The following is a 20,626-nucleotide window of genomic DNA, read 5'->3' as shown; positions in this document are numbered from 1 at the left end:
TCATTGTATATGCTCCCTGACTGATGTGTATGTTCCTTTCCAGATTAAAGAGCTGCAGGTACAGCTGCATCAGGCGGAGGCGGACCGAGAGCAGCTGAGAGAGGAGCTACAGCAGGAGAGGGAGGCGCGGCAGAGCCTGGAGAGGGTGGTCAAGGACCTGCAGGCTCAGCTGGGAGGCCCACAGGACAACGTCATGAAACCCCCAACACACTAACACAGAGACACACAGACAGACATAACACCCCAATGGATCCTAAAGATGCATGCAGTGGACTGGAGTCAGAGACGTAAAGCAAGAGGGTGGATACAGACTGAATTGCGCCTCTTGTTAAGGGAAAGAAATTCAGTCAATTAAAGATGTTTGTTGGAGCAAAGTCAAGATGTTTTCATAGAAGAAAAATACATCTTCTGATTACTGATATGGTTACTGATAGGAGAGAAATGGACATTATTATAATAATATATGAACTTCATAGGGTGAACTGGATAGAAGCATGAATACGCATGTCGTACAGCCTACAGATGATAAGAAATACACTCCATAGAAGACACCTCACAAGTGACTTTAGAGCCCTCAGTCAGATTCCTGAAGCTTTTTAAGGATTTTATTTTGGTATAAGCTATTTAAAAATGTAGAAATAGAGCTACATAATGTTACTTGAATATAAAAGAGGAGTGATTGTTTTCATGAAATGACAGCTGCAGATGTAACTCTTGCATGTGCCACACAATCTCGGTACACTTTAAGGTATTTACAAACCACTGAAAACAATGGACACCAGATGACCACTATTTACTTCATTCAACCGATCAGTTTGCTTCATTCTAATGTTTTCATTTTGATGTTGTACAGGAAATGTTGCCTGAGCAGCACTGCTATCCTACAGGCAACGCTCACATACATATTTACACATTCACATACAAACATATTGGCCTATGTATACCAGCTTCTCTACCGTGTGTATTTGTGTTCTTGTATTTAAAGCCTGAAGTATTTGGGATTGTGTGGTCTGGAATCAGTTCCAGCCACCGTTTGTTCTCATCTTAAATATTTTATGAAAGTGTTACTTTTTACAATCGTTATACAGCTTAATATGGTTTGTTTTTTAATTGTTTTGAGATACAGTACATTGTGTATGAAACCAAACCATGTGACAAGTGTTTAACTGTGCTTGTCCATGGAATGGAGTTCCGCCCACATAAAACACCTCTGATAAAGCTTTATCTTTGGTGAATTGAGGTATTTCTGATTTTGTATCGAGTACTGTAAAATAATTTATATTCTGAAATCATTTCCTGCTTGTCAATTATAAGCAGCATACATTTTTAGTCACTGGTTTTAGGGCTCTTTGAAAAAGCAACATGTGCTGTTTATATGAACAACATTTCTACATATACAAAATATGGATATATTTTTTTACTTTACTAAAAGTAATTGCACTTTTTAAAAATAAAATTGCATTGTGCATTTAACTCCCTCTTATGTTTTTCAACTCACAAATGAACATGAACATAGAATTGAACAACATCATTTAATGACCTCCTGTGTAAATACAACGTTTAAGGATGATAGTGTGAATAATATTTCTGTCAATAAGTTCGCTTGCTTCACACCTAAATTGCATATGAATATCATTTTGACTCATACTTGAAACCAATAGAAACTATATTTGAAATGTTGATATTCTAGTTTCGTTATTGTTCCCCTTCAATATCATCTGAAAGCAATGTGCATTTATTACAATGGATTATGGGTAGAGAAAAGAAGAGGAAAGATTGCTAATTGACCGATCAGTGATCTTTGTCAGATAGAGACAAAAACAGAGAGAGAACATTTAAAATGTCCTCTTTATTTTCTTTCTTCAATGAGAATTTTCAGAAAATATATCTTTTTTGATGTATCGTTAAGTGTGTACCAAATCCCAGACCAAAATAGAAACCTGAAGACGATATCTCAGCATCAATTCCTTTATCAGGTTTCCCAATGCTAAAGCTCCAATTAGGATAAATATTACAACTTCTCTGGGTTTCATTCCTAGGTGCTCTCTTATGTATTGTAGAAGAAAATAATTTTATGTCTCATGTACCAGTTACTACTATTATCTCCCCACTGAATACCTGTTGGGTACAATGTAATAACATTATACATTGTGTTAATGCTCTTGTTGTAGTTTTGGTTTGTAAGTGGGGTTTGTTTTTGCCGCTTGTTTCAGTGTAGATTTCTTCTTTGGAAAACCTGTATAATACCCATTAAAAATCAACTCAACCATATTCAATGGTGTGTTTAATATTTTACTACTGTCAGCGAGTTACAAAGTGTAACACTGTTATGTATTCATATCTAAGAAACAGGGACCATTTATAGGCACAATATGTAACTTCTTTGTCCTCTGTGGATATGGGACAAAATGCACAAACAATTAATGCTCAGACAAAAACACACACACATACAGTATGCAGAAACAAACATAAGACAATCAACAAGCCAATCATTTCAGCTTTCCATTTTTTATTCATTTGTAAACGTTTCTAAAAATTCCACTTTGACATTATGTTGTATTGTGTGCAGGTCAGTGACCAAAACATCTCAATTTAATCTGCTTTCAATTCAGGCTGTAACACAACAAAATGTGGAAAAAGTCAAGGCGCTGAATATTATTTCACTTTCAATTACCACCAACAATCTGTGGGTTCCCATCATAACAGAGGGAAAATGCAGGTAACATGCATAGATGATTGGTATGGACTGCAGACAATCCTTGGAGATTATACTGAGTGATACAAACGAGCGGGCAGCACATCTCTCTCTACTCCAGATCGCTGAGGAAGGTTACCTGCTCTTACTGTCATGCTCAACATTACAATACAAAACATACATACTATACAAACATGTCACGGCCCATGGGACATGAGGTCCTAATGGTTGCTAGAACAAATCCCTGAGGTGACAAGGTAAAAATATGTCCTTCTGCCCCTGAACAAGGCAGTTAACCCACTGTTCCCCAGTAGGCTGTCGTCGTAAATAAGAATTTGTTCTTAACTGACTTGCCTAGATAAATGAAGGTTAATAAAATAAAAATAGAATGGGCTTACTGAATAGCTCACAGACTTTCAATGTGGCATTGTCATTGGATGCCACCTTTCCAACAAGTCAGTTCATCAAACTTCTTCCCTGCTAGAGCTGCTGCAGTCAACTGTAAGTGCTATTATAGTCAAGTGGAAACTTCTAGGAGAAACAACGGCTAAGCCACAAAGTGGTAGGTCACAGAACGGGACTGCTGAAGCGTGTAAAAACCATCTGTCCTCAGTTGCAACACTCACTACTGAGTTCCAAACTGCCTCTGGAAGCAACGTCAGTACAAGACCTGTTCATCGGGAGCTTCATGAAATGGGTTTCCATGGCCGAACAGCCGCACACAAGCCTAAGATCCAAGCGTCGGCTAGAGTGCTGTAAGGCTCGCCACTATTGGACTCTGGAGCAGTGGAAACGTGTTCTCTGGAGTGATGAATCACGCTTCACAATTTAGCAGTCAGACAGACAAACCTGGTTTTGGCAGATGCCAGGAGAACACTACCTGGCTGAATGCATAGTGCCAACTGTAAAGTTTGGTGGAGGAGTAATAATGGTCTGGGGCTGTTTTTCATGGTTCGTGCTAGACCACATAGTTCCAGTGAAGAGAAATCTTAACACTACGGCATACAATGAAATTCTAGACGAGTCTGTGCTTCCAACTTTGTGGCAACAGTTCGGGGAAGGCCCTTTCCTGTTTCAGCATGACAATGCCCCGTGCACAAAGCGAGGTCCATACAGAAATGGTTTCTCGAGATCGGTGTGGAAGAACCTGTCTGGCCTGCAAAGAGCCCTGACCTCAACCCCATCGAACACCTTTGGGATGAATTGGAACGCTGACTGCGAGCCAGGCCTAATCGCCCAACATTAGTGCTCAACCTCACCAATACTCTTGTGAACTTGCAATTCCACAAATGAACATGAAATTTTCACATGAGAAAGTTTTTCATGTGAAACTACCATTCACATAAGGTGAAAACAAGTTTTTCTCCTTACGTGTGAAAGGGTGGTGTTAACATGTGAACTCTAAATTTAATACATGTGAAAATATGGTTTCACATGTGAATTTAAGCTCAACATGTGAAAACAGCTATTTCACGTGAAAATGTGATTTCACATGTGAAAATGAGATGTTCACATGTGAAACAGTTTTTTGTTGTTGTAATGGTGGGCCCAAATGCTTTTCTTTTAGGGCACAAAAGTTCAGTACAAGGACAGAAAGCTCTGTATTGTATGAGCACATAGGTTATCTGATGTTAACCCCGTGTGTCTGTGTTCCTTCCTCCCTGTGGCTTGTCTGCAGCGGAGAGGTGTATGTGCACTACGCAGACTGGCACCCAGATGACCAAACTGAAAGGGAATATGCGGCTGGTCAGATTCTTCTACCTGGATGAACACAAGTCCTGCATCCGCTGGACGCCCTCCAGGAAACATGATAAGGCTTAAAGTGAGTCACACAAGGAATGTTTCAGATAGGGTTTCAGCCTAGTACTTTGAGGAATACTCTTGCATTTCCAGTTTGTCTACATGCAACCATTTACCAGTCCAATTCCATACACAATGTGCAAATGACCATAATGCATGTGTGTATTAGCTACCACCTAGTTACTCATATAGATTAAACCAGTATGATATGTTATGTTTAGTATGGTTACATAAGACAGAAGGTTAGTTAAGGCAGAAATGAAAGGATGGTGTGTTGGTTGGGGTGGATGGGTAGGTGTATAACAGGAACATCTAGCAACCCAAAGGTTGCGTGTTTGAATCACATCACGGACAACTTTAGATAATTAGCTTAATCCTTTTTAGCTACTTTCAACCCTTTCCAGAACCCTAACCTTAACCCTTTAACCTAAATCATAACCTTAACCATAACCTTAACCCCTGACCCTAACCCCTATCCCCGCTAACGTTACCCACCTAGTTAATGTTAGCATTAGCCACCTAGCTAACATTAGTACAACAAATTGGAATTTGTAATATATCATACCTATTGCAGATTCGTAACATATTTAACAATTTGGAATTCGAAACATATCATACGAAATGGATGATGGACATCCACAAATTAATACATACCATAACATATCATAATCATTTGAGTGTCCTTGGATTTTTGTTTACTATGTTACATCTATCCCTGAGTCCGGGTTGATGAAATCGGTTATTACAGCTAATTTACTGCTGTATTATTATTTTTCTTTTCTTTACCTTTAATTAGCCAGGTAAGTCATTGAGAACACACTCTATTTTACAATAACGACCTGGATTCCATTCCTGTTCATTTTAATGTCGTTTCTCCCCACTCCCAAGTCCATCGATGAGGCGTGTGACGGGAAGAGATCTGAGATCTTCAGCGCCATGCCGACAGTTGCTTTGACCACAACTGCTGCTTTAGTATTTACCATGGCGACCATGTGGAGTCTCTTGACCTGGAGATGAGGCCCACACCTGGATTACTGGCCTGAATTACCCCATGGCTGGCATCAGTGCCTAAGACAGTCTGGCGAAGAGACAACGCAAAAGGGACCAATATCCTTTACTCTGTTACTGTGGAGCATTTCATTCGTAGGGCACCTGTGGCCTCATGAATGATTGGTGAATATAGACTAAAGACCACGCTAAAAGAGCAATGAATACACACATTTGACAAATAGAATAGGACCTGAATATCATCAACCTGTGGTCATTTAATTAGATTAGGATATGATACTTTCCAACATTAGTGAAAAATCATGTTTAGCAACAAATGTAATTCCAGGGATGTCATGTCACATAGGATGCATTTTGATACACACTACAAGTAATGTCTTGATGTCATTGGTCACTGGTCTCCGTGTCTCATCCTTAACTCTTATTCCACATGGTTACAACAGACTGTCACGCCCTTTCCATAGAGAGCTTTTATTCTCTATGTTGGTTAGGTCGGGGTGTGATTTAAGTGTGGGTTGTCTAGGTGAACTATATTTCTATGTTGGCCTAGTATGGTTCCCAATCAGAGGCAGCTGTTAATTGTTGTCTCTGATTGAGGATCATATTTAGGTAGTCATTTTCTCATTGTGCTTTGTGGGATCTTGTTTATGTTTAGTTGCCTGTTCGCACTGCATTGTCATCACGGTTCGTTTATTCTTTATTTGGTTTTGTATTAGCTTAAGTTTCACTTTCATTAAAATATGTGGAACTCGAAGTACGCTGCGCCTTGGTCCGACCATCATTATTACGAACAACGTAACACAGACCTTCTCTGAGGCAGACAAAAACGGGGATGGCAATTTGAGCCTTGGAGAGGTTCTTCAGCTGATCCACAAACTCAAGGTGAACCTGCCCAGGCAGAAAGTCAGAGAGCTGTTTAAAGTAAGATCATATTCAGAAGATCCAAGATCTGGGGTATCTCAATGTTTCTCATTACAATACAGTAGTTTTACAGAAGATAATTATATACTGCTCAAAAAAATAAAGGGAACACTAAAATAACACATCCTAGATCTGAATTATTGAAATATTCTCATTAAATACTTTTTTCATTACATAGTTGAATGTGCTGACAACAAAATCACAAAAATTATCAATCAAATCAAATGTATAAACCCATGGAGGTCTGGATTTGGAGTCACACTCAAAATTAAAGTGGAAAACCACACTACAGGCTGATCCAACTTTGATGTAATGTCCTTAAAACAAGTCAAAATGAGGCTCAGTAGTGTGTGTGGCCTCCACGTGCCTGTATGACCTCCCTACAACGCCTGGGCATGCTCCTGATGAGGTGGCGGATGGTCTCCTGAGGGATCTCCTCCCAGACCTGGACTAAAGCATCCGCCAACTCCTAGACAGTCTGTGGTGCAACGTAAAATATACAGTATAAAATATACAGTATTTTGATTTGTTTATCACTTTTGTGGTTACTACATGATTCCACATGTCATTTCATAGTTTTGATCTCTTGGATGGAGGATGGATGGATGGAGCGAGACATGATGTGCTCAATTGGATTCAGGTCTGGGGAACGGGCGGGCCAGTCCATAGCATCAATGCCTTCCTCTTGCAGGAACTACTGACACACTCCAGCCACATGAGGTCTAGCATTGTCTTGCATTAGGAGGAACCCAGGGCCAACCACACCAGCATATGGTCTCACAAGGGGTCTGAGGATCTCATCTCGGTACCTAATGGCAGTCAGGCTACCTCTGGCGAGCACATGGAGGGCTGTGCGGCCCCCCAAAGAAATGCCACCCCACACCATGACTGACCCACCGCCAAACCGGTCATGCTGGAGGATGTTGCAGGCAGCAGAACGTTCTCCACAGCGTCTCCAGATTCTGTCACGTCTGTCACATGTGCTCAGAAAACTAAATGCATGCTCTTCAACCGATCGCTACCTGCACCTACCCGCCTGTCCAACATCACTACTCTGGACGGCTCTGACTTAGAATACGTGGACAACTACAAATACTTAGGTGTCTGGTTAGATTGTAAACTCTCCTTCCAGACCCATATCAAACATCTCCAATCCAAAGTTAAATCTAGAATTGGCTTCCTATTTCGCAACAAAGCATCCTTCACTCATGCTGCCAAACATACCCTTGTAAAACTGACCATCCTACCAATCCTCGACTTTGGCGATGTCATTTACAAAATAGCCTCCAATACCCTACTCAACAAATTGGATGCAGTCTATCACAGTGCAATCCGTTTTATCACCAAAGCCCCATATACTACCCACCATTGCGACCTGTACGCTCTCGTTGGCTGGCCCTCGCTTCATACTCGTCGCCAAACCCACTGGCTCCATGTCATCTACAAGACCCTGCTAGGTAAAGTCCCCCCTTATCTCAGCTCGCTGGTCACCATAGCATCTCCCACCTGTAGCACACGCTCCAGCAGGTATATCTCTCTAGTCACCCCCAAAACCAATTCTTTCTTTGGCCGCCTCTCCTTCCAGTTCTCTGCTGCCAATGACTGGAACGAACTACAAAAATCTCTGAAACTGGAAACACTTATCTCCCTCACTAGCTTTAAGCACCAACTGTCAGAGCAGCTCACAGATTACTGCACCTGTACATAGCCCACCTATAATTTAGCCCAAACAACTACCTCTTTCCCAACTGTATTTAATTTTTATTTATTTATTTATTTTGCTCCTTTGCACCCCATTATTTTTTTATTTCTACTTTGCACATTCTTCCATTGCAAAACTACCATTCCAGTATTTTACTTGCTATATTGTATTTACTTTGCCATCTTGGCCTTTTTTGCCTTTACCTCCCTTCTCACCTCATTTGCTCACATTGTATATAGACTTGTTTATACTGCATTATTGACTGTATGTTTGTTTTTACTCCATGTGTAACTCTGTGTCGTTTTATCTGTCGAACTGCTTTGCTTTATCTTGGCCAGGTCGCAATTGTAAATGAGAACTTGTTCTCAACTTGCCTACCTGGTTAAATAAAGGTAAAATAAAAAATAAATAAATAAAAAGTGTGAACCTGCTTTCATCTGTGAAGAGCACAGGGCGCGAGAGTGGCGAATTTACCAATCTTGGTGTTCTCTGGCAAATGCCAATCGTCCTGCACGGTGTTGGGCTGTAAGCACTACCCCCACCTGTGGACGTCGGGCCCTCATACCACCCTCATGGAGTCTGTTTCTGACCGTTTGAGCAGACACATGCACATTTGTGGCCTGCTGGAGGTCATTTTGCAGGGCTCTGGCAGTGCTCCTCCTGCTCCTCCTTGCAAAAAGGCGGAAGTAGCGGTTGCTGCTGGGTTGTTGCCCTCCTACGGCCTCCTCCACATCTCCTGATGTACTGGCCTGTCTCCTGGTAGCGCCTCCATGCTCTGGACACGCTGACAGACACAGCAAACCTTCTTGCCACAGCTTGCAGTGATGTGCCATCCTGGATGAGCTGCCCTACCTGAGCCACTTGTGTGGGTTGTAGATTCCGTCTCATGCTACCACTAGAGTGAAAGCACCGCCAGCATTCAAAAGTGACCAAAACATCAGCCAGGAAGCATAGGACCTGAGGAGTGGTCTGTGGTCACCACCTGCAGAACCACTCCTTTATTGGGGGTGTCTTGCTAATTGCCTATAATTTCCACCTGTTGTCTATTCCATTTGCACAACAGCATGTGAAATGTATTGTCAATCAGTGTTGCTTCCTAAGGGGACAGTTTGATTTCACAGAAGTGTGATTGACTTGGAGTTACATTGTGTTGTTTATGTGTTCCCTTTATTTGTTTGAGCGGTGTATTTATCATGTAGATAAATATATATAAAACAAAACCCAGCATCTCTTATAACTAATTTGGAAGAGCTTGCGTTTCACGTTTCCTTACATGGTCCTGCACACAATGTACCCACCAAATCACTGTCATAACTCATGAGGACGACCTTAGCAGAATCACCAAATTTCTTTCCATTAAATATCCTGGCTGGTAAATTTAGAGTAATTTTTATCAGTGAATGTAACAGATTATTATAAACTATTTGCATTGTGAAAACTAATGCAAAATTGCTTAGAATACCATTTATACTCCCAACTGTAATATTATCTTTTAAAGAAAAGGATTATAAAAAATAAAAACAACAACAACAAATTACGAATGCCCCCGTTGGAACACAGGTTGGGAACCACTGCCCTAGGCTACTTTTAAAGTCAGCAACAGGGTTTTACTGATGACAAGACTTTTCCAAACAGGTTTTATGGGTCAAATATCTTGGCCTGACAACTTGATCTCCAATCCTAGCTTGGAGCTAGTATGAAGGATGTGATGTCGTGTGTCAGAGTTTCCTAGCCGTACATTGAGAGAGCGCAGGTTGGTCGCTGTACAGGAGGAGCACGCTAGAGGAAGCCCAGGGCATATGGCCACCGCTGAACAGAACAGATGGCTTTCATTGTAAAACTGTATGTGTTCAGCATTATACTCCAGTAATCCATGCTGAGGCACTTTGAGTGCGGTTTGTTCCATTACATAACCTGTCTTCTGTTCATCTTAACTCCTCATGTCAAACACAGTTTTGTTTTGTGTCAGTCTGTGGCTGTGCAAGTAGAATGTATATTAGTAGTTGTGTTCTTTAGAGGATTTGTTTTCTGTGTTTTATCTTAGACAAACAGTGACATAAATCTAACCAGCAGCAAAAGCACTATCCCAGTCTAACCCTAACCCTAAACCCAACACTTCTCATCCTAACCCTAAAGTCAACTCTTCTCACCCTAAACCCTAAACATGAACATTTTCTTTCCATTTTCAGGGAGCAGACACAGATGATAACCAGGGTTTGTTAGCGTTTGAAGAATTCTGCACCTTCTATAAGATGTCTACGCGCAGATGACCTTGTCTGGTTCATGGAAATTGAACAGAAGGTAAAACTTAATTAAAGCAGAATATGTAAGATATTTTTTACATTCTTCAGTCATTATTGCTTTCTTCTCTTTTCTTCTGTTTCTGTTTGGTAGATGGCGGGTGCCACCAGAGGTTATTGTCTGGAGATAATGGGTTAGTTTGAGCCATGTGCTCAAAACCTACAGAATATAGTTCTGGGCATCAATGGTAATGATTTTCATGACACAAGCACTTGTATCTTAAGTATCACAGCCCACAGAAATATCAAAATACAAAACAGAATGTCAATGACAGAAAGGTCATGCATCCCAAGTCTTGCATCAGGTTTCACCAACCTGCAGGGGATATCTTAAACCCAGACCACCATCAGGTGCACCAGGACATGACCCAGCCCCTGTGTAACTACTTCATAGCCTCGTCCCACAACACCTACATGACAGGGGACCAGCTTCTGTCTGAGTCCAGGGTAGACATGTATGCCAACGTGCTCCAGGCTGGCTCTCGCTGTGTGGAAGGTAAGCTTAGGCACTATCCTGACCCTTTAACTGCCTCCCTACTGAAAACATTGCAGTGCTGTTCTCTTACTAGTATATACCATCCTCATCACTCACTTGATCTCTCACTCGATCACCCGATCACTCACCGTGTCTCTCAGTGGACTGCTTGGATGGACCAGACAGGGAATCTATTATTCATCATGGCTACACACTGACAAGATCCAAGATCCTCCTCAAAGACTTCACTGAAACCATTAACAAATATGCCTTTGCAAAGAATCAGTAAGTACCTTAATTTTGTCACCATATCCAGCCCAGGTATAGATAGCAATAGCAAACCATTCATGGGCAATTCACTTTATATTCCAATATGTTGAGCCCATAGAGATGGTTAGAGGATGCAACATTGTATCTGTCCCATTCTGGCGTATGTGAGAGCATGTGCAGCACCATTGCGGCCATCTCCATTTTGAAGTAGTCCATTTTCGTCTTCTACTACTTTTATGAGTTGGTAAACAAACTGAACGGATGTACACTGCCAAGTAGAGTGTGTTATAACAGGTATAAAGCAAACGTTGGCGATTTACTGCCACCTCCAGTTGTGGAATGTTTGCTCAAAAGTATAATTCATTGGCTGATCACTCCTGATGACCTGGGTGGAATTGTGATCCTTCCTTAACCCATAGGAAGTCCAACCCAGTTGACGACTTAAATTGTGAAAGTCCTCGATGGCACTGCATGCTAAAATGCTAGAGTATCTATCTCTATGGCTGTGTCATACATCCCCAGGTACCCAGTTATCCTATCCATAGAGAACCATTGCACAGTGCCCCAGCAGAAGAAGACGGCGGAGTCTCTGATGGAGGTGCTCCAGGGCAAGGTGGACCTGTCTACATTCAATATGAATTAATTCAGAAAGCTGCCCTCCCCAGAGCTCCTGAAAAGGAAAGTTCTAGTCAAGGTAGAGCCATCTTTTTTGGTCACTTTGTTGTTCAAACAGTGGAAGCACTGAGTCATTTTTATAGCGACAATTTCCATATCATGAAATGTTACCCCAATGAATATAACATTACTGAACATCTTCTGTTGAAATAATAAGTTAGGGAAAGAAGCTCCCAGCTAACATTGACAATGATGCAGAGATGGGGGATGTGTCGGATGAAGACAGTGGGGAAGATGAAGATGACATCCAGATGAACACAGATGTAAGACTGTTATTACTGTTTAGGCTAAAAATAGACTGAGAGCAAAATATAAGTTTTGAGTAGAAATATCCCAGGACATTTGTTGTGTTCCTTAAGTTCCCCTAGGTGGCATAATAGCCCAATGTCTAGAACTTTTTCAGGCTGTTTTGCAGTGTATGGGGGGGATATAAAGTAGCTATGTCTTATACCACATGATACTATCAGGTGCTCTGTCATAAGATGATGATGAAGCCATTGGGTATTCCATCAGACAGTGAGATAGCGGATGGCTGATAGCTGGTGGCTGATTGTTTCTGCAGGGAGTCTTGCTTGGCTACCAAAAGTCCTTGCTCCAGCCAAACGCTCCACCATGCCCACAGACATTAGTTTCTTCTCCACAATGAGTCTGGATCTGATTACCTCCCAGACGATTTCTAGAATTCAGACACATTCTAACTGTTCTGATTGGTCCCAGAAACCGATGGGTTGGGCCAGAGACAGAACATGCTTGGGTAAAGCGGCATTTTGAAAATGCGTCATTGGCTTTGATACTTTGAATGGTTAGAGATAGCCCAATTGCTGATGACTTTGTTTTGTACAACAGCCCATTTTGATGTCATCACAAACGACATCAATGATGGCAGTCTCAGACTGAAGTATGCAGCGAACATAGACTGAATTATTGCTCTGTCGTCAGGCCATCTAGAATCTGGAATAGGTTCTACTATTTCAGGGCAACGCAGCTGGTACTGCAGATGAGCCCAAACCCAAGAAACGCAGGTATATCATGGGCAGCTTCAAATGCAAGGTCAGCTGATTCTCTCATACAACTCCCTCCCCACACAGTCTTCGCTTCACCACACCATGCTTTCCAATCATGTTTATGTAAATTAACATCTCTCCTCTTCACCATTCCCTCCAGCATGCAAATTAGTCTTTCCTCACCAGCACAAATGCAAATCACAAACTCCCTTCAGCACCTTTACTAGTGTGTAAATGTAGTCATGATCATACACTCTCAGAAAAAAAAGGTACAGAATTGTACTTAAAGGGGTACAAACACTTGTCACTATAGTGGTGCCCTGTAAGGTGTGTCCATTGTACCATTAGTTATAGGTACATAATTGTACCGTTGCAGTACAATTAATTGTACCTTAAAAGAGCAAATAGTGTACCTTAAGGGACAAGAGAGTACCTTACTTACATATTGTCCACAGGTACAAAACCTCTACAGCCTACATCTGCTGTCCTGTGTGATTCCCTGGCAGTGTTCTACTGCTCTAACATCTTTCCATGCTCTGGTTAGAATACAAATGTCCCCTTCTGGAAGACCCTTGTTGCACTAAACGCTGACTGTTCATATCTTGTATTTAGAAAGGGGAAAACAAAGGTAATGTGTACAACAACAAGTAAATCCAATCAAACGTGACATACTATTATCAAACCATTTACTTTAACTTTGAAACTGGTGTGTTAGATTGACCCCTGCATCCAGCTATGTCTGCCCATCCCCTATTCGCCCTCAGGAAAGGGAAGACAATGAGGTTATCCCGAGCGTTTTCTGGTTGGCAGTGTGTGTGAACCTACACGTATGTGTTTTCTGGTTGGCAGTGTGTGTGAACCTACACGTATGTGTTTTCTGGTTGGCAGTGTGTGTGAACCTACACGTATGTGTTTTCTGGTTGGCAGTGTACAGTATATGACCAGTTGGCAAGTGTCTTCCCTCAATAAGAGCATTGTGAAGCCGATCATGGCTCTGAAGCCAGCTCATTTGGTGCGCATCAACCAGAGACAGCTCTTACCGTGTGGACTCCAACAACTTCAACCCACAGCCTTCCTGGAACACATGATGTCATATGGATAAGAGACCCTGCTCATACAATACCTTAAGTGGTTTGTTTCTGGAACACATGATCAGGGTCAGGGCAGGCAGAAAAGGTCAACACCGGGAAAACAGGAACAATCAAGAGGCAGGAACAGAGGGGAAAACGCTGGTAGGCTTGATGAAACAAAACAAACTGGCAACAGACAAACAGAGAACACGGGTATGAATACACAGGGGATAATGGGGAAGATGGGCAACACCTGGAGGGTGGTGGAGACACTCACAAAGACAGGTGAAACAGATCAGGATGTGACAACGAGAGAGAGAGAGAGGCAGGCAGCATTTCTCAGACAGTCGAAATCATGAATCAACTGGCATCATTTTTATGGATATATACAAAGAAATGTCAATTGAAAAAAGATCAAACGAAACAAAGTGCAGGTAGTTTGCAGTCTTGTCAGCTTCAGTTTGAAGTTATTGTGTTAGCTGTGTTGTTGGCTAGCTCAACAATACAACAGTATCCTGACCAGTGGCGATTTTTAGCATGTAAATCTTGGTGGGGCAAAAAAAAAGTGGGATGCATTCCAGCAAAGCCACTACACAAGAAAACACTAAACAATACATTAATTGCACTATAACTGTGACAAACGGTACCCACAAAATATTAGGGCCTAGATAAAGCTGTCCCAACAACAGTCCCAACATCTTACCACTGCTACACCTGGATATCAGCGGAGCCTTGGCTGGCAGTGAAACAGTTAATTTAGCCTCATTTACTGCATAAAAAAACACATAGCTGATATGGCTGACTTGCTTAAATAAATGTGGTTTCTAATGACAAATGAGATGTACAAACTATGGCATAAGGAGATGACAAGCAGATGAGAGGCAATCTGTAATTTCGATTAAAACATTAATGAGCGAGCTAGGACGGAAGTGGTCTATATAACTATTTGTTTAGCACTTTTGAAATGTACAGCGATAGAAATCAGAACATGGGCCATTCTTACAGTGTTCTCCCTGTACACCAAGTCAGAACCGTAGGATAAATAAAGGGGGCATACAATGAAAGCTCTTACAATATTTGATTACTTTTCTCTAAAACAGGTTATAGGCCTCATGTGCACCACCAAGTCAGAACAGTAGGCAAAATTAAGAGGGTTAAATAGACCAAATTATTAGGGTGAGGCACATGGGCTACAAACATCTTACTAAACAACAAATACGTAGTATTACTTTCTTAGCTACAGTATACATATCTCCCTGGCATATTACATAATTTATGCAGAAGCATACAATCCATTTTTGGACTCGCCTTGTTGTGCTGTGCTCATTTGAAAAGGTAGTGCGGTGGTCCTTCATGGGTAAATTTTGTCATCAAAGTCTTGCAGTTTCTGGATTTATGGTATTTTCAAAACAACTGGAAACTCTGGGGGTAAAAAATTTTGAATTATGATGACGTCATTGATTTTCAGGTCGTAGCTCTAGAAAGAGGACATATTTACCATTCCGAGTTGGATGACTGTTAAAAAACGTATTTTCCCACTCAGAGCTAATTTATTCCCTACTTCCCAGTTGTCTTGAACTCATGGAAGTCAAGTTTTTGCAGTTCCGAGTTAATAGTTGTTTTGAGCGCGCCACAAATCATTTTTCATTGATAGTTTTTCCAATGTTGAATGTTTATAATTCTAAACTTGTAAAAGAGCCCCTTAATCCCAGATTTGGGACCATACAGCCACTCTACTGAATAGCAGGCTAGTGTTTGCTTTGCAATGCTTGCAGTTAGCCAATGTCACTGATTCCTTCCAAAGAACTTATTGTTGAATTTGTGATTTCCAACTTGTGTAATGTCCAATGGCCAAAGAGCACCGATACGTTAATAATTTCTCATTGTTTCTCTTCATATGACAAGGATTAAAAAGGATTTGCCAGTAGATTGTCAACTTGATTCATGATGATGACTGCTAGCTAAGATTTTAAAAGTATAATGTTGACATGATCAGTCCAATCAAAGCTACTGTATATATAATGTGATTTGACGTCATTGTATCTGTGGCCAATGACCTTGAGCCTTCTTGGATGGGCACTTCTAATGTAACTCTATGGCAGCACCCAAGGGGCTAGAATGTTCTATCTCTACCCTTAGACTTGGCGGTGACGTAGTGTCTCTATGAGTGACAGAACACTGAGCTAATCACGGTGCAACGTGTCGTGGAAATTCAGTACTGAGAGAGTCTTGGTCTTGGTCATTTCTTCAAACAATCATCTTTATTTAATATCAATTAATTATTGCAATAATGAGACCGTCAGCCCACCAGTCTTGACTGACTGTTAGGCTGAGTCTAGCCTTTTCAGACGATGCACAGTTTGTATATAGCTGACACCAAGTTTGCTCAGTCAGAGACCATGTTTGTATGCGGCTTTATTAAGTCAATGCTATATTTTTTTTATACATTGTTTGCGAACTGATATGTTCGCAAACAAAGTTTTTTATGTGGGGCTCGAAACAGATGGGGCTCTGCCTTATTAGCTCATTATTATGGATGTATCCAAATAAATGTCACTAGAAAACAGCTTAAACAAATGCAGCTACTGTTGTTATTCTGTCGCCACTGTTTGACGTGACTGTAAGTTAGCCGTGGTTGGCTAGCTGGCAAGCAAGGCATAAGAACGTTGCCAGCCAGTATGCCAATGGAACATTTAGAACAAACGACTGGGTCGCGTCCATAGATACAGAACAAAAAGACTGAACGTCTGGGTCGCATCTCTGGCAATCTAACCAATAGAACAAAGACCAGCCGGTTTGGGTATCAACCCAAGATTTGTTTTGGGACTATATCTTGTCGAAGGATGAAATAGTATGAATAAATTCATCAGAATAATGTTTTTAATTCAAATCTGTCAATCATTATTTGAATATGTTCTTAACCTGTTGTATAAAAGTGATAATGCCCTCGAAGCCGTTGTTTAGAGGATAAATTGACAAACCGTGCCAATATTTCTTCCAAACACCGGCTTCGAGGGCATTATCACTTAAATACCACAAACCCCTGAGGAGCCTTATTGCTATTATAAACTGGTTACCAAGGTAATTAAAACAGTAACTTTTTTGTTGTTGTCAAAAACATTGTATATGGTCTGATAACCACGGCTTTCAGCCAATCAACATTCAGGGCTCGAACCACCCAGTTTATAATTGTATATATAAACTGGGTGGTTCGAGCCCTGAATTTTGATTGGCTGACAGCCGTGGTATATCAGACCGTATACCATGTGTATGACAACAACAAAAAAGTTACTGTTTTAATTACGTTGGTAACCAGTTTAGAATAGCAATAAGCCACCTCCGGGGTTTGTGATATATGGTCAATGTACCACAGCTAAGGGCTGTATCCAGGCACTCCGTGTTGCATCGTGCTAAGAACAGTCCTTAGCTGTGGTATATTGGCAATATACCACACCTCGTGCCTTATCGCTTAATTAAAGCATATGACCAAACTGATTAGAACGTTTAACACTAGAAATATACAGCAGTTGTTTCTTGAACTAAGGGTTTGTTGGCTGAATGTTACCTTCTGTGTTGCCCAGGTTTCTTTAACCCTACAGTGGAGGACCCTCTGCCAGGACAAAAGAAGACTCAGCTGGTGCTGAAGATCATCAGTGGGCAGCAGCTGCTGGTGGATTGAGAGGAGGTGAGACATATCTGACAACCTCAATTGACCTCTTTAAAAAAATATATAAAAAAATATTGAACCTTTATTTAGGCAAGTCAGTTAAGAACAAATTATTATTTAAAATGACGGCCTACACCAGTCAAACCCAGACAATTCTGGGCTAATTGTGCACCACCCTATGGGACTCCCAATCACAGCCAGTTGTGATACATCCTGGATTTAAACAAGGGTTGTGGTGGATGAATCAGAATGAGTTGGGTAACATAGATAATTAAGATCTCTCATCTGCATAATATGCTTATGTGATAGACTTGTTAGTAGAATATATCCCTTTGGACTCTGGTGTTGACAGTTGCATTTCTTCCCTGAGCTGGGGCTCAGTCACTTGGGGCCCAGAGAGGGGAGAGGTCAGGCTTGTCTTTTACATGTCTCTGGTGCTATGCAGAACATCAAAAAGGGAAGAGGACAGGATGGAACATGGTTTTCATATGTGAATGTGTCTTTACCTATTAAACCATGTGAAGGGATGGCGTGATTAATGGGGAACCAATTAATTATCTCCACAATGTCTGTGCGCAAGTCACTCCCTCCTTTGGCATTGGGGGGAGGTGTATGGCAGTGTCTGGAACCATTGTATGTCCTCTCTGATGTTATGCTTATCCTGGGATAGTGTATGACCAAGAGGCTCACTCCCCTCAGTGAGCTTGACCAGGAGTGAGGTCAAGAAGGGATTTTACTTGAGAAGGGAGTATCTAGAGTTGAAAATTGAGTTATGCCATTGGATGAGTTGGTGTTTTTGTGCTATGAAGTACCAGGAACAAGATTAGAACATCATTGTAGGGACCAAACTGAACGATAATTTATAGCGAATGCTATCTGGCTACGGGATACTCCTTTCCATTTATAAAGTCTTCCTTTGTGAACTGTTCCTAATATCTGTGGTTTGTTATGTCGACTGGAGGGAGGGATGTGGTGTGTATATCTTTGCTATAAAAGATCTCAGTAGCCATTGTGTTGTCACTTTCAATGGTTTATTAGAAATGGTGCATCATTGAAAGTCATTGCTATTGCAAAGCTCTTATTATTAAAGATGTAGTGTAAGTATAACTCTGACTCGTGTGTTTAGTTTAACTCTCCTCATTGGGTAATACAGAAATTAACCCCCACGGGTATCTGTAGTGACACCTCTAACACTGAAATGCAGTTCCTTAGACCACTGTGCCACTCTGGAGGATACTACAAGGCATTTAGTCTTATCACTCGTGTGTTGTATGTGAAGATGGTTCTTCGTTGTTTTTGTAGATTATTCATCCTTTTGTAGAGGTGGAGATTATTGGTCTGCCTATTGATTGCTGTAAGCAGCAGACAAGGGTGTTGGAGGATAATGATGAGCATTTGCCTGACCAACCTTTTAATGCAGAGGGCTAAATCAGGGTCACACGGTGTGTGATAGTCTTAAACAAATTTACATTGAAACAAAAGTATATATCACACACACATGGTTATGGGCTTAAAAAATGTAGACACCTCTACCATGTCAGATAAAGAGTTGAAATGTATTCCATTTTAACCTCTTGCATCCCAATATTACACTTTATATACAGTACATAACAGAAGACTGAAATACTGTATAACAAAACTGTTTGACAGACACTGGATTTTTGGCGTTTAGACTAAATGTATGTTTATTAATTATGAAATTATAACAAATATGAATGACATTCCACCCATGAGGCAACTAGATCATTTGACTGCAGGAAAGGGAACTATTTCAACAGCTATTTCTTTTCTGTATTTTATTTTAACAAGATGCTCATTCAAGTAAGCATTTTGATGTTCTATTACATTTCTGTTGAATGAAAAGCACGTAAAATTTTGTGGAAATGCAATTGAAATTAATCGTCTTGTTCTTTCCCTGTGCCATTGCAGGGTTCTTGATGCCATTGATTGGGTCTCAATGTAGGCAGCAGTCTCTCTGAGTTAGTGATTGCTTTTTAGCAGTCTGATGGCCTTGAGATAGAAGCTGTTTTTCAGTCTCCCGGTCCCAGCTTTGATGCACCTGTACTGACATCGCCTTCTGGATAGTAGCAGTGTGAACAGGCAGTAGCTCGGGTGGTTCATATCCTTGATGATCTTTTTGGCCGTCCTGTGACATCTGGTGCTGTAGGTGTCATGGAGGGCAGGTAGTTTGCCCCCGGTGATGCGTTGTGCAGACCACACCACCCTCTGGAGAGCCTTGCATTTGAGAGCGGTGCAGTTGCCGTACCAGGCGTACCAGTGGGGCAAAAAAGTATTTAGTCTACTTATTTTCCACCATAATTTGCAAATAAATTCATTATAAATCCTACAATGTGATTTTCTGGATTTTTTTCCCCTCATTTTGTCTGTCATAGTTAAAGTGTACCTATGATGAAAATTACAGACCTCTCTCATCTTTTTAAGTGGGAGAACTTGCACAATTGGTGGCTGACTAAATACTTTTTTGCCCCACTGTAGGTATTCCTATCCTCCCCTGTTAGAGTCAGACGGACCCCAGCCAATTCCCCTCCAGTACAATAAGGATCAAGGCCGGCTCTCGCAGTGTTGCACGGAAGCCGCACGCCTCGCCACTCTCCCCAGCGGTTAACCGCAGGGCTGCTGTGCACTGGCAGCCTCCTACTCCCCTCCCACCCAGAACCCTCCTCCCCCCCAGAACCATGGCAGCTATGGCCACCAGGTGAAGCCTGTACCCAATGGCCTCTGCCTATCTGACAGTGACTCCAGCAGTGGTGGCAGTATAGACAGTCTGAGTCTGGAGCTCCTGTCCTCCTGTGTGCCAGTCGGTGAGCAGAGAGAAGTGGGCACCCTATAGAGCCAGACAAACTCCCTCTTCAACCAGAAGATAAGGGAGATCCGCTGTAGTTCGCCACTCTTTTTTTGACTGTAAGAGTGAATCTTATTAGATTGTCTTATTGTATCACAGCCGGAGAGCATGCCAGTGTTAAAGATGTATTGTTTTGGATGAGTCACAATGTGTTTAGTAGAAACCTGTATGCTCAG

The 20,626-nt window shown here is 41.4% G+C and overlaps 1 protein-coding gene and 1 pseudogene across 1 annotated transcript in view; both read left to right on the top strand.

Annotated features, from left to right (window-relative positions):
- LOC109898476 (ski oncogene-like) overlaps positions 1 to 2,271 on the top strand; it is a 63,188-nt gene extending 60,917 nt beyond the window's left edge. The window contains exon 7 of the mRNA XM_020493459.2: positions 44 to 2,271. Within this exon, the coding sequence (XP_020349048.1) occupies positions 44 to 214 (171 nt within the window). The 3' untranslated portion in view covers positions 215 to 2,271. The remainder of the gene's footprint in view (positions 1 to 43) is intronic.
- A 3,088-nt stretch (positions 2,272 to 5,359) lies between these two features.
- On the top strand, positions 5,360 to 20,438 carry LOC109878022 (1-phosphatidylinositol 4,5-bisphosphate phosphodiesterase eta-2-like; annotated as a pseudogene).
- The last annotated feature ends 188 nt before the right edge of the window (positions 20,439 to 20,626 follow it).

This window comes from Oncorhynchus kisutch, linkage group LG1 (genome assembly GCF_002021735.2).
Source record: "Oncorhynchus kisutch isolate 150728-3 linkage group LG1, Okis_V2, whole genome shotgun sequence".
Lineage (NCBI taxonomy): Eukaryota > Metazoa > Chordata > Actinopteri > Salmoniformes > Salmonidae > Oncorhynchus > Oncorhynchus kisutch.
This window is presented reverse-complemented; position numbering and strand designations above follow the sequence as displayed.